We start from the raw sequence: 14963 nt of genomic DNA on the forward strand, positions 1-14963 counted from the left end.
AACACTCCTTTTATCATTTGTGAGAAGAAAATGTCTTCGCAGAATCATCTTCCAAAAATATTCAGGAGCTTTGTTTTCAGGACGTTGGTGTGCAGTCAGATTTACTGTCTCTCATCTTACGGTTAAAGTGGGCCTTTGTGGTTGAGACGATGATCCACGGGCAACACAGGGCAGCTCAACCCTGGGCTTGCCGGTCGTTTACCAATTCCTAGTTGACCTAGCTTTCCGTGTAAGGATCTTAATGAGTCTGGTCCTTTGCCAGCCCCGGGTCACCATGGTCCGCCTGCTCACGTGGTAGCTATTCAACACTGTAGGATTCACACGGGGTGCAGAGATGAGATTTGATCCCTCATTGATGCGAGGATTCAGAGTGGCAGAGTCTGCAAAAGCCCAGATAATATTTTCAACATATTTGGCCAAGTCGATCTTGCTGCAAAATAATTTTTTAATCTGTGAGGGTCATATCAGCAATGATACCTCGAGGAGAGTTTTAACAACATTTCTCAGACCATCTTAGATTTAATTCAAGAAAGCATAATAGAAAACAGGTCTCACAAATACATTTCAGTGTCTTTAGTCCACATCTTTGCTTTGTTAATATAATTCCAATATTCTTCTGTTTTGGTTTTAAAGACCTTTAAAATCTACTTACATCAACTTTTGGAGGCTGTACTAGGGCTTGAAATTGGTCTGTAAACCATTCCCCTTTGTTCACTGTCCAACACATAATATTTTCGACAGTAGATAGAACCAACATGAATTAACTTATTGTCTTGTGTCTTGCTTGTTCTGTTTTTAATTTATCCTGATGACCGTGCTTTAGCTATTACAGAGCACTGTTGGAGCGTTGTAACATGCAAATTCAATAAGGCCTTTTGCAAAGAGGCTTTTTCCAGATTTCAGAGTTTTTCAGTTTATCTATAATGCAGACGCCTTGTATGAAGTGCAAGTTACAACAATTTAGCCTTTCTTTGTCATGACATTAAACTGGCATTTTTCACTAGTTTATGACATTTGACAGGGTTAGTGTTAGATAAATCGATTATCAAGAAAATAATTCACATATTAAGATGATGAAATTAATATTTAGCCACAGCCCTAATGCTGATTCGTGTGGAATTTTTTTTCAGCACAATTTTTGTGTTTCCCAAATCCTTACAAACCTTCCTGGTGGGTTGTATCTCTGTAAACTTTGGACCCCCATTTGTCATCATTGCTTCATTGTGTAATGAATGCCTCCTTTGAACCTATTCATCGTCATCAGTTGTGGCAGCCTCCTCTGCCTCACAGCACAGCTGGTGAAAGCCCATTGATAACAATGAAAGAGGCTTTTCCCTTTGTGGTAATTGTGGCTGAGGTAATGGGGCAGTGTGCAGGTTAATCCCTTAATCTTCATCACAGTTTGGTAACCAGAGAGCCAAGTACAGTCAGTTCAACCTGATAGGTACTTACCAGTGGTAGCTCTTCAGCATGGTGAGCACCCACAGCGACTCAGCAACCACCCCCGATACACTGTTCAGATATATTGGAGTAGTTTTAAGTACCCTGGTTCATGACATCAGATCTCCATTTTCAGAATGAGATATTTAAATCAATGAAGTGAGATGACCAAGGAATTAAGTCTAAATATGAGGCTGTTTATGCTGCAGGCTTACTCTTTGTGCTCATGATGGGCGCTCCAACTTTGATGAATGGGTCTGTCGTGTTTTTGTGTGTGAGACAGACAGTAGGGCAGGGTTCACATTGCACAGCTCTAAAATTAATCAACTTTTGTGATCTTTTAAGTTACCATGAGAAGTGGAAAAAAATTGGTTCATTATAAAACTGTAGAGGGATGAATTACATAGTGGGAAACACTGTCCTTTGTCAAGTATGCCAAATGTTGTCATGATATGGGATTTGGGTTTCTGATTGTGAATAAGTAAAACAAATTAACCACAAATACCATGGTTTAGGCGTAGTTCGCCACTGCCTGGATTGCAGGTTATATCAGAATTTAACTAAAGCCATGTTCTCCGTTTCACAGTGTGAACTCAGATATACTCAATCACAACATTTGGCCTCAAATTTGTCATCAGCATCTGCTCCTAATATCCTGAAAAATGTGTGCAAATGGGCTCATGCATATAAATTAAAAATAAGTATTTGGGTGAAGGATTATGACTCATTTAAACTTTAGTGGATGTTGGATTGTCGTTCCACAAATATTCTGCCAAGATTTCAGGCCTCTGTTTCTCCTGTATCTCTCCTGTCTGCCAACAAAATGGTGTCCCTCTGATCCCACAGGAGGTTTTTCTGGCTGCCTTCGATTTGGCATGCGCCCATACTGTGAGATTTGACGGTGTAATTTCCCCTGACAAGATGATGGTTAGTGTTCGTTTAGTCGGGCCAGTCGGTGTAATTTGGTTTGTGTTGATCGTCCGTTCCCATGTTGTGATTCTGCCTGATTTGTCGCACTGTGTCATTTTAGTCTCTGTTCAGGTCTTGGTATTCAATGGCTGTAATGCAAAGATGGTTTTGCTAGCTTGTCCATATCTTTCTCAGAAGTGGTGCTCTTTTTTCATTCATGACAGATTCACATACCATGACATCTTAATTTGCTTGAAAGCTGTGGTGATAACAGAGCCTTTGGTTTGACAGTGGTTTTGTGATGATTTTTATAGTGCACAGTTGAGATTGCAGTAAAACCTTTTTGCAAAGTGACCTTAAGTAACCTGTTCTAAATTAATAAGGAGACCAGTGTTCTGCAGAATGGAGGGATGAATACATTTGTACTACTGATATGTAGGTTGCAGTCTACTTTAGGCCTGAATCATGATATTTTCATATGGAAAAGGGAGGGGTCACCTGTACCTGCATCAATAATGAATTAAAAGCCCCTGCCCATGACCAAGACAGCAGTGAATATTGAAAATGTAAGGACGAGTGGAAGCACTGGCACAGAGTTTTTTTTAGGTATCTTCTTTTCTGTTTCTTTGCTTCAAGCTTAATACCTCTTCTCAGTCTGCTGGCAGTCAATGAGGCTTGTTTAACTCCCTTTCACAAGTTTTACGTTCCCTGATGTTTTTGATAAACTCGCTGCATTAGTTTTCTCAGCCATTGCTCTTGATTGTTGCTGCTTGGCCTCCTTTGTTGTGCTCCATAACTGTCACAGTGCTGTCGAGCTAGCTTCAAAGAAAGCACTCGTCTGCTTCAGTTCACCTCTGCCTTACGACACACCAGGATGGAGACGTTCGAGGAGGGACACAGAAAGACAACAGCGGAACAAACCCAAATACATACTTGCAGCTTTCTTTCTCTGTCTCTGCTGAAAGCCATTGTATGTTGTCTTTGATGCATAACCCCTGGGATTAGCTTCACACACAGGAAAGAGTGCTCGGCTACTCAATATTTTACAAGGAGAAACTCTCAAAAAAGGACTGGTCTCCTGGCCTGTGAGGGCGCAGTGAGGAATGGACGAATGAATGTGTCGACAAAAAAAGCACTAAATACTGAGAAGAAACTATGTTCAATTTTACATAGAAAGAAATTGATTAATATATAAGTTGGCTTTTACCTGAAATGTTCTTAGAGAGAAAGGGTTAGCCTTATCCAAATGTCATCAAGAAGAGTTTAAAGCCTTCACTAAGGCGCAAAAATCTGTTTAAACGAAATAAATAAGGCGGCATTTATTGTGATAATTATCGATATTAACTGATTATTTGATCTGGATCTAGTGTTTGGCCATATCTTCCACAGATACATTTGAACCTGTTATTAACATCTCTCTGTGTTTGTTCTCTTCCAGTCCTGTGTGCAAAGAACCTGGCAAAGAAAGACTTCTTCCGTAAGTAAACCCTATTTTTACGTGTGATTATTCTTGCCCCGGAAGTCATGGATACAAATAATAGTAGGTACATTTTTGTCTAATGCGCACACAAGCATAACACTAACACAGGAAAGGAGAAGGGTGACTGAACAGGTTTGACCTGTGTGAAGTATCGATGCCCAGAGGTATATAGTCACATTTAAAATACACAAACATATATTGTATTCATATAAGCGCCATGTAAACACAGAGAAGAATCCCCTATTAGATTGCCACCTGAATAAGATGCAGTGTGAAAGACTCCTTCTCTTGCAGTGTAAATGTTTTGCACAAAGGATTCACATAGAAGAATGTTTTCTTAACAATATTCACTTGTCATCTTTTGATGACAGCCTTTCCTGAATTATACTTTCAGAGGTTGGACAGTTATAATGTTACATTGACCCAAACTAGACTAAAATGAAGTTCCAAAAATAAGCTGACACAATATGACTGGTTCATTTGACCAATATTTTAGTTTTTGGTGTACATTTATATAAATCTGTCTCAGATTGAAACAGTAAAATGTGAATCTATAATCAATATGAATGGACCACTGAGCTGGTTTCATGACCTTCATTTGGGTCAGGCACTTCTTGGCTTGGGTTTCTATTAGAGATCAAATTTAATGACACCATTTAACAGACTATCCGATTAGTCTTAAAAAGCAAAAGAGCTTTTCCAAGAGGTCTGAAAAGGGACTTTAATCAGTACTTATGCAAAAATAGGTATGTAATGTTTTGTTGAGAGTAGAGTGTGTGAAACTACTGCTGCTAAATTAAGTCTCTATGAATGCTCTCTCTCGTTCTCTCGTTCTCTCCCTCTCTCCCTCTCTCCCTCTCTCCCTCCCTTTTGTGTCTTCAGTCCCATAAATGTTTCAGATGAGATGTTGAACGTCATCACACACATGTGGGTTAATGATGACCTCACTAGGCTTAGATGTGCATGAACGAAACCACCTCATTTGCCTCTGTCTACTTTACAGGGTTGCCAGATCCCTTTGCCAAAGTGGTGGTGGACGGTTCAGGACAATGTCACTCTACAGATACTGTGAGAAATACGCTGGACCCAAAGTGGAATCAACATTATGATCTGTAAGTCAACAGGAGAGCCACTGAATGCCTCATTAAGAAACGCATGCAGTGTGTGTGCGGTTAAGATGGATCTGTGTGTGTGAGGAATGAAACAGTATAGAAACCATAGTTTTCACAAAAAAGTTGCATGCTGGTTTTGCTCTCTATTATGTCTGTGTGTGCAACTGCTATGACAAGCGTTTCAGGAATGTAGATTGTTTTGTGTGTGCAGAAACACCCATCTGTGAACCCTTTGAGACGTTTTACATGTGAACAAAACATCTCGTCGAGTGAGATTTTACAAATTCCACAGCACAGGCTTCGCCAGACATTCATATGAGATTATTGTGGTAAAACACAACTCGTACAAAATAGATTCATTCCGTTTTGCTCAAATAAGAGATTCTAACTATTTTGGTTTTTAGAGCATGGGTTTTGTGTTATAGTTTTCCTCTATTTATCTGAGCCAAATGTGGCTTCACAAATGGGGACTTTTCAAAAGAAATTGCAGAAATTTCAAGTTCAGCTTCCAACTTCTCTAAAGTGAATGTGACTTTGTTCCACTACCATATCGTCTAGACTAAATGGTTAAGTGATAGATAAATTAGATTAATTTAATTGTTATTCAATTGTGAGCAGTTATAATGCAAAACATTTTTTGTCAATAAACATGTCACAGTAAATTTTTGTCTGTACAATTTGCATGTAACTACAGACACATTGGCCTCTCTGCTCACAAACTTTCATTTTCCAACACACACCTGTTGCGGAATGCTTCTTCCCACCTGTCAACTTCCGCCTCAGATCCCTCCTTCTTTTGCATAATTCTCTTCCCCCGACTGGATCCCCACCCTCTTGTAGGAGTATGTTCCCATCTAGTGAGCACTGGCCTCTTCCTTTGGTTCAGGAAATGACTAACGTGCCACAGAAAGCAGATGGGAGTGTGGGTTTGGCAGAAGGCCAGCTCACACACCCCTGTCTCGAGCCTTCAGCTTTGGGAGTTGGGGTCTTTTCCCACATGACACTAATATTGCCAGATGCCTTGATGCTCTATACTGGGAATCAGTTTACCCACAACTGATGCTCTGTGATTCATATTGGTGTCCTTTACAGAAGATGTTTGAGTACACATCCACCTAACTAAGTGTTTGATAACATTTGGGACTTGTTGACTTGAGAGTTCATGACCTCACAGTATTATAGGGGTCTGGTTTTGGCCGGTTGTCTCATGTTTAGCCGCCAGTTTTCAGCTTTTCTTCAGCACAACTTCTCACATTGCTTTAGTTGGAGGGATAGATTTGTTCTCTGTGCCTATATCCACACTGATAAGTTTTTAGTTTTAAAATGCATCACTTTACCACTTTTTCTAACCTGCCATCCACACTACTTTTGAGTTGTTGAGCCCCTAAAACAGAGAACTTTGTTTACGCTGCTGCCCCTGTTTGAGTTTGAAAACTCTGGGGCTGTGTTGGTGGAAACAATAACACAGTCACCCGCATTTGCTTCATGATTGATTCTTATTAATCATGTCTCGACTACAGCAGTGAAGCAGTGAAGGCAACGTGTTTCTTCCTGTAACAATTTCACCTCTTTATCAGCCCAAGCAAAGAAATCGCTTTGCAACATTAGTTTTTCCCCCAGTAATAAAAGGCTGAGCAGACCGATGGCGCAGCTGCAGTGAGTTTTAACTATCCTCGTAGCGATCCAAAAATGCATTGAAAATGGTTGCCAAGTCGACTCTCATCGTCAGATCATTACCTACCACAAGCCTTGGAGTTGTGTATCGCACACATGCCCACCCACAGTATAATCAAAAAGTGAGTAACTCCAGACTCTTGTAATTGTTTAAGCTGGGGAATATTTCTCTGCTTCATTCCTCTCTGCCGTGAGTTGGCACCGTCAAAACATGGGTTGACTTGACACTGGGGAGAACCTTATTAGCAAATAAATGGTTTGCTGTATGTCTGGAAATGTGCAACGTCATTATTGTTTACTCATTAAGTATTTTGTCTTTCTCAGTCCTGAGCTGACAGCAAAGGTTCAGCTAACTTCAACAGGCATTTTGCCATGCGTGTCTGCTTTGGATCCAGACCTTTTTATTGTTATTGCATATTTCCATTAAGAGAGGCAGCAGAGATTTGTGAAAGCCCGTGTCCAGAAGTAGAAGAGAAGTAAACAATGTAAGAGTAAAATAACAGTCAATCTTAAGGCAAGTAAGGAAGAATAATCAAGGTACTTGATCTGAACAAGTCAGAGCTGTAGAATGCCCTCTGGTTTATGTTTCCCTTTATAGATGTTAACAAATGAAGGATGTCCAACATAAATATAAAAAATTCCCCATGGTATCATATGATCTGTTGCAATAAAGATTTGGGGAAGTCCTACAGGTCTGGATTTGGTATGTTCTTGAAAGCTAATCTGAATTTGACCCATTAATTTCCCCCTCCACTGCTGTTGTCTGTAGGATTAAGAGTGCTTATCCTTATTTTTGTTGTTGATGTAACCACCTAATAAAGTGTGCGTGCATGGGTTTCGTGCATTAGAGATGGAGATAGATTGTTTCTGTCTTGTCTCTGAGCTTCACCACCATGTTTTGTAATTAATCAGGAGCTTTTCCTGTTCTTGTTTCCAAAATAGATTTTAGTCGTTGTTTCTTGTTGAAATTGAACCAAACACAGTGAACGAAAACAGGAATATGCTAAGACCACCAGGTGAACCCTGCACATATTGGTCTGTGTGAACCTTGCACAGTCTCCTGCAACCCTTAAAGTGGAATGGATGGATGGATATTATGACATTATGTGCAAATTAATTACATTGTGAAATTATCCTCAAGGGTTATGTTTTCTTCTACTTGAAAATGTATATTTTACCAGCATTCTGGTATAATGTTTTTGTTGTCATCCAGCAGCTATTGTGTTATTGTTTCCAAGAACTTTTATGTCCTCATAAAAACCTAAGAAAACCAAGTCAAGAACTGTTTTGAATTAAGGATAAGATTTTTGCACAGAGATGGAATTATTGCACATGAATGTGCAATAATTAATGCCTGTTCGGAAATATTCTCCAGTTCATCCTTTTGTCTGGATGAATCAAATTGAGTTGGTTTCCACACCAAGTATATGGTGCTTTTCACAGTTTGTAGTCAGCCATCTTTCATCTAAAGAAGACAGGGAGTCCGTTCAGTCTGTAGATATACTGCCATCCGCTTTCTACTATCTTCTTTGGAATCCAGTTACTCCTTTTAACAGTTCAGCTCTCGCCATCTGTAGACATTTTCTGCTTATAGTCGTGTTGCAACAATTAAGTACTTGCAAAATTAAACAATGACGAGGTTCCCTCACACTGTTTTGCTTCTGCATTTGTGAGTGAGTAAATGGCATATTGGTCTACCTGTCCTCTTGTGCTCGGACGCTCTGTCATTGTTTCGTCTGCTCTTTCAGTTCTCCTTTTTTTGGTGCTTCAAGCTCCCAGCTTTGCACAACACACCTCTGCATCACATTTACCTTTTAATCTCAGAACTGCACCATGTGAAAGGAAGAGCATGAGACTAAATTTAGAACACTCATTGTCCTCAGAGAGATGATTAGAGCAGCATCACAGCGCACAAAGAGCAGCAAAACACATTGAAACATAATAGCACAATGCTAAGAGCAAGTGTTGTTTCAAGATTGGAAGAATATCCTAATTGTGGATGAGCTTAGTCTAAGTTCATCTAATCACAGTAAACAACAGCATTGCACAAATCAAATTCAAGTGAAATCCTTCAAATGCTTTATTTCTTACATCAGTGAAAAGTCTACAAGTTGTGAAATGTCATTTGTAATGCCACCTTCATATTATGGGGTGCTAGGAGGCTTGTACCAGATTTAGCACAGCTTTACCTCTAGTGGCCTCTAGTCTGTAAGTAAGTGTTATAGGATTTCACCTCAGTGCAGTCATCTGTCCATTTGTTATTAGACTGTGATTTGTGCTAGAATGAAATCAACATGTTAAACAAAGCACAGGTATATAAACACATTGTCAACAAGATGCTATACTGCATCCTGATCAGATTTTGTTCATACTTTAACTATAGAAAACCGGTTGTAATTTTGTTTCAGTGGCAACTTTTTTATTTAGCTCACATATTAAACCTATATATTTTGTTTAGTAGGGATACCCCTCTCCTTGTAAGATATATACAGCAATATACAGAGCTCAGCATCGGATCTAACTGCTAGGCTGTAACTATGTCCTTGTGTGTTTGTGTGTGAGTGTGTGTTGGTGAATGATTTTACATTCGAATGTGGAACTCTTGTGTGTTTACTGTACGAGCTGTCTGGACCTCAGACAGCGGTGGAGCACTTCACGGGAACTTCCTCTGTTCTTCAACCACGACTAGACTGGCCTCAGCTGTGCTAAATCAACACACACACACACACACACACACACACACACACACACACACACACACACACACACACACACACACACACACACACACACACACACACACACACACACACACTGTTTAAAAATCAACTAATCTACCTCATTACACAGTCTGAAAGTCTACACTGCAGAAACAGCCAGCATTCTACTCATGCTGTCAGGAGAAGTTATAAAAATCCATAATAGAAGTTTAAGTTTCATGGTGTATTTTTAGTCAGCCTGTGAGTTTTTTAGGTACAGTTTTGAGTTGACGGAAAATATCTCCTTAAAGTGGGTGGTTTCTGCAATTTGCACTCAAGCATACAGCATGAGCCCTATCTCACACCTGGTGACTCAAGTTTCACACTGACGCACTTGTCATTTTCCTGTTTAGTGCCCATGTTGTTTCAGCAACAAAAAATGCACTTGCCCCCAGCTGACTGTCATTTTCTAGTTGGTGTTAGAGGTAGTTGTGATCAAGCGCATTGTTATGTTGCTTCTAGAGGCAATGGAAAGCAATTGCACATTTGATCAACAAAAACCTTTGATCAACGCTGCAGTATCTCGCTGGTATCCTAAGGACACATTATCAAGGTAGTTATATGTGCCAACATTGGTGGGTGCACAACAGGCGTACACTGCTGAAAAGTTACACAGATAATTAGCTCTTGCTCAAAGTTTCTCTTTTACTACTTAGCAACTCCCCCCGTTTTCATATCAATCTGCCAAGGTGCCAGCCCACCTGGCTTTTAAAGGTAATGGGAGATGGTATTCAGGTAGTTTTATTGCATGTGGCACCAAAAACAACCCCATGATTAATTACTGAACTAAGTGCATCCCTTTTCAACCATGCACCTGGTGCAGTGAGCCCTTTTTCCATCGTTAAACTCACAGAGGTGGATTTGGACACGCCCTACATGCACTTGTGCCAGGCTCTATAGATCATGTGCTTGGATCATTAAATGTCTCAGTGGATCCTTTAAAATTATGCACATAATGACACTACTGCAAATCACTCCTCACTTTGTCATCACTCCTCTTTTCTGTGTTATTGACTTGTTTTCTCTTACTCCGTCTCTTCCCCATCAGATACATTGGAAAGGCAGACTCCATCACCATCAGTGTGTGGAACCACAAGAAGATCCACAAAAAGCAGGGCGCAGGTTTCCTGGGCTGTGTCCGCCTCCTGTCCAATGCCATCAACAGATTAAAAGACACTGGCTGTAAGTACCTTGTACTTGTTTGTGTATTCTTGGGTTCATACTCTTTATCTTTGAACTCAAAACAGGTTACAGGTGTCTGGTCCCTTCATGCTTCCTCTGCATGCTCACTGTGACCTTTACTCTAAGGTCCCAGCCTGGCTAGTTTGGTTTATTACGATGATGTAATATCTGATGTTGTAATGCAAACTGAAGAAGAATTCAGTCTTGCAAACAAAGGTAGACAATAAAGTTACTTTGATTTGATACATGCACATACATGCTGCACTTAACACACAGTCAGATTGACAAATGTGTGGCCCAGACGTACTGATGCACATATCTTGAAACTAGGTTGACTGTCTTTCCTGTGCCTCTGTTATATCTGGCTACAGCAGTGTGATAGCTAGCTAACCTGCTGCTACACGTTTCCCCCTTTCGACAGCGCTGCTGTTGCATCCCCAGCTCGTAGCCTGCCACTGCTCCTTTGCCAGCCATTCATTGCCTTAAGATTTATGTTCACAGTACACAGGCATCTCCTTTAGGCAACACATATCAGAAATAATGCCTGGTATAGACATCTGGCACCTGGGACTAAATCAATAGTCCTGATTCATTATCGAGCAATAAAACGTTCTGTCAAGGAAACAAATAACTTTTCCTCCTGGCAGCATCTTTCTACTTCTGTTGATATAGTTATTGTTGCTGTTTGGCACAAGATACCCTTTGATTCCCAGGTGATTCAGACTCGTATTTTCTCTATGCTGTCCACATGTTCACACACTTGTTAGCCCTCTCTGCCTTGTTGCCAGTACTAATCAGTTTATACTTAATACACTTGACTGTTGTCCATACTGTCAAATTACCATTCCCTCCACTCATTCTCATCCATATTATTCAATATATTTTCCTGAGCCATCCTAAACACACAGTCACCTATGTGCTAGAACAACCCCACAGAGTTACATTTTCTTCTTTCTTTATATATATCTGGCCTTTTCTCCGTTTCCATTCATCCGTTCCACACATTCATGCCCCACAACCACTTGAGGAGTTGTCTGTCTGACTATAATTGCCATTTGTTGGATGCATTTTTATTCTAACTGCATAGTTGGATGCTTCCATAAATGTAGGCAGTTGTTCGGTTGACCCACATGAAACAACAGCTTGAAACTGTCAACCTAAATTTTTCACATACAAGTTCAGAATAGTATCCAGCAACCTTTTTGTTTCCTCCTAAATTACATTCTTGGTTCATAAAGTTCACCCCCTAAACCAGCAAGACCCACAACAGCATCAGTGTCACCACAAAAACGGACCTTGACGGCCACGGAAGCCTGGTGCCTCATGATTTGCCCTTAGAATTACCCACAACTCCCAGAAACAGGCAGTATCGGCTCCAGTTAGGCTCCAGACCAGCCACTTACTGTACAGCAAACATGGCAGAAATGATACTTTCCCTTAGCCACAGGAAATGGACAGAGAGACATGATGTGTGACAAGACACCAGGGCTCACTGCAGGTCTTTGTCCTGTGTGCTCTAGTCATATGAACCTTTTTGTGAATATTTGAATGTTTCCATTCTAACCCAATATACACACACACACAGACAAACTCACATACGAACACTCTGGCAAACCAAAAGGGGATCCAACGATGCCTTACAAGAAGTCTGTCTGGCTCTACACTGAGCTCCACTTCCTGTAGCATTGCAGACACAAATCCTCTGCCCCAATTCTGAACCCACAAACTCAGTAACACACACACACCAGTTTTTTCGAAATGACTTGGCTGACTACACGTGTTTGTGAACCCTGCTGTTGACTTGTTTGTCGTATTCATAGTGTTGATGTAATGACTAATTATATTGGCTGATGTGCTGTGTGATACTGCTGATCCGTCATGTTTTTACAGACATGCATATATACACATGCAGAGACAGCTGTTCAGGAGCTAAATGAGCCAGTGAGTTTACATGCACATGTTCACGCACATTTATTTACTTAGTTCAGTGTAACACACATTTATCACAGCGCTGAGGTATTGCATAGTGCGGTGAGGGCTCGTGGTTAAAAGTCCGTAAATGTTGTGTCTCTCAGTTTCGCTCTTATATATAAGAAAAATCTGCTTACTCTAGCCATGAAAGGCTCAGACCTTCACTGTTTAGTCTAGACAAGTATCCATAACAAATGCGCGCACACACACATACATAAACATACACACAGGTTTGTTTAGATCTGATATCCTAGACACAAAAACAGATAACCTACATCATGCACATATGAAGTCATACAGGCAAGACGTGACAAAGACTTGACAAATCCAGTCACATGTAGAACTGGGGTGTCTCTTTATCTCCCTTTCTCACACTCACTCACTCACTCACTCACTCTCCCTCTGCCTTTTATGCCTCTTCTGTGTATTTGCTTTTCTCTCACCCTATCTGACCCTCACACTCTGTCTTATGTCTGTCTACGTTTTGGTTTTTCATATTTAGGTAAGTCTATGCCCCTACACACACACACACGCACATGCACGCAATCATGCACACTCTGCATTGTTAATAGTACCAATTGATGCCACACTTGGTCCTAGTGCTGGTCAGCTGGACTGTGTTTGTATGCAAGTGTGTGTGATACTGCAATGTATCTGTGTCTGGATCTTATTCAAATTCTTCCTGGGTTGTGTTACTGTGCTTTCTATGTTTGGCAGCGCTATCATGTGCTGAGTAGACAATGAGTTCTTACTTTTCCAAAACAAGATAGCAAATATTTTGTCTAAATTCTGTGACATTTGGTGTCCCCATTTTTAAATCCTTTCATAAAAGAGAATGTGCAGAGGCTTTTCTTCTGCAGGGTAGATTGTTGTATGGTTTTGTTGTTTTATAGGCACACTAACATGAAGACTGTATAATAAATATTAAATGATGAATTTTCAAACAAAATTTATCTCAGCTTGACAATAGGGATGACTTAAACAAAACAAGAATAGCACTTACAGGAGTGCATACCTCCGCCATGGCCTAATCATTCCCCTTAAATTCAATCAAGCTGCACCAAAGTGCACACATCCATTCCCCTAAATGTGCCTTATTTCTTTTATCTGGATCCATGAATTATTCCCTGAGAAATTGTTGGCATGTTTCTGACCCATACCACCTCCTTCCACCAAATTTTGTGGAAATATGTTCAGCACTTTTTTGTGTAATGCTGCTAACTAACAGACGAATGCAGATGAAAACACAACTTCCAGTAGGTAGTAATACAGGATCCAAAAGCTTTCCAGCACAAGTCAGTTTGGTCCCTGTTGGTAATGATGCTGGATTTCCTGCACTATTCAACCTCCTTGCACAAAATGCAGCACTGTTAAATACATGCAAATGTCTTTTAAAGATAATTGAATCATTCTAAACTTAAAACATCAATGTCGTATAGTAATAGTAGTAACAGCAATAGATGCCTGTTAATGGACACACCTTCCCAAGACCTGTTGGACCAAAAAACAATGTTGGTGAGCAAAAATGTTGAATTTGGTGAAGTGTCAGCCACAACACAATCGGAGGTTGTCTGACAATGCCCTACACTAGCCGGTAAATTATCTGTGAGGCAAGCGCACATACCTGGTAGATTACTTTGTTTCATTATTGTCACTGTTTGGCATTGACTCTTATTTTCTCCTTGCGGTCCACTCGGTCACACGCTTGTTGGCATCTTGCGGTTCTTTAACGCAGTGATGTTTTTGTTCTGAACACTCTGTAACTCAGTGTAAATATTTAAAAGTTATGCATGAGTCTAGTATGTGAAATGTGTCCGTGGTTTTAAATGGGGACGGATGCTGAGTAAATTTTTGTTTTGTTTTCCTGCAGATCAGAGACTGGACCTGAATAAGCTTGGCCCCAATGACAATGATACTGTGAGAGGACAGATAGTAGGTAAGAAGCACAACCTACTGTGTGGCAGAATAAAGTCGAGTCATCAGTTTGTGTCTTATGTCATCCTGTGTATTTTCGTAAAATGAAAGGGGGGGAATTTGTGTTTATGAGTCAAACATACTCCGGACATTTTGAAGTCACACTGTTTTCGTTGTGCTGATTTCATTATTGCCTTCGGGAAAATTACATATTTCCCTGCATGTGTCTTAATCCAAACTGTGAAGACAGAGTTCAGTTATTCCAATTAGCTAAATCATCCTAAATTAACTACACAAGTTGTTCTATTCACACGCCAAATATTTTGTATTCTTCATATGTGAAAGACAAACTCCTGGACCCCATTGTGAAAAAATTATCCTGCGTTCATGTCTGAAAAAGGCTTATGTCTGGTTGTCTCAGTGCATTGTTTTATTTAAACATTACAAAACACAGCTTGACCCAGACTGTCTCAATCCTCTGACTCAGTTCATTACCTAACCACCTGACCACCAAACCACACA

The 14963-nt window shown here is 40.3% G+C and overlaps 1 protein-coding gene across 1 annotated transcript in view; it reads left to right on the plus strand.

The window, feature by feature from the left end:
• LOC118117664 (E3 ubiquitin-protein ligase SMURF2) overlaps positions 1–14963 on the plus strand; it is a 60469-nt gene that overhangs the window by 20323 nt on the left and 25183 nt on the right. Inside the window, exons 2-5 of the mRNA XM_035170089.2 lie at positions 3788–3826; positions 4833–4941; positions 10423–10556; positions 14398–14463. Of these exons, the coding sequence (XP_035025980.1) occupies positions 3788–3826; positions 4833–4941; positions 10423–10556; positions 14398–14463 (348 nt within the window). The remainder of the gene's footprint in view (positions 1–3787; positions 3827–4832; positions 4942–10422; positions 10557–14397; positions 14464–14963) is intronic.

This window comes from Hippoglossus stenolepis, chromosome 2, assembly GCF_022539355.2.
Source record: "Hippoglossus stenolepis isolate QCI-W04-F060 chromosome 2, HSTE1.2, whole genome shotgun sequence".
In the NCBI taxonomy this organism is placed as follows: Eukaryota; Metazoa; Chordata; class Actinopteri; order Pleuronectiformes; family Pleuronectidae; genus Hippoglossus; species Hippoglossus stenolepis.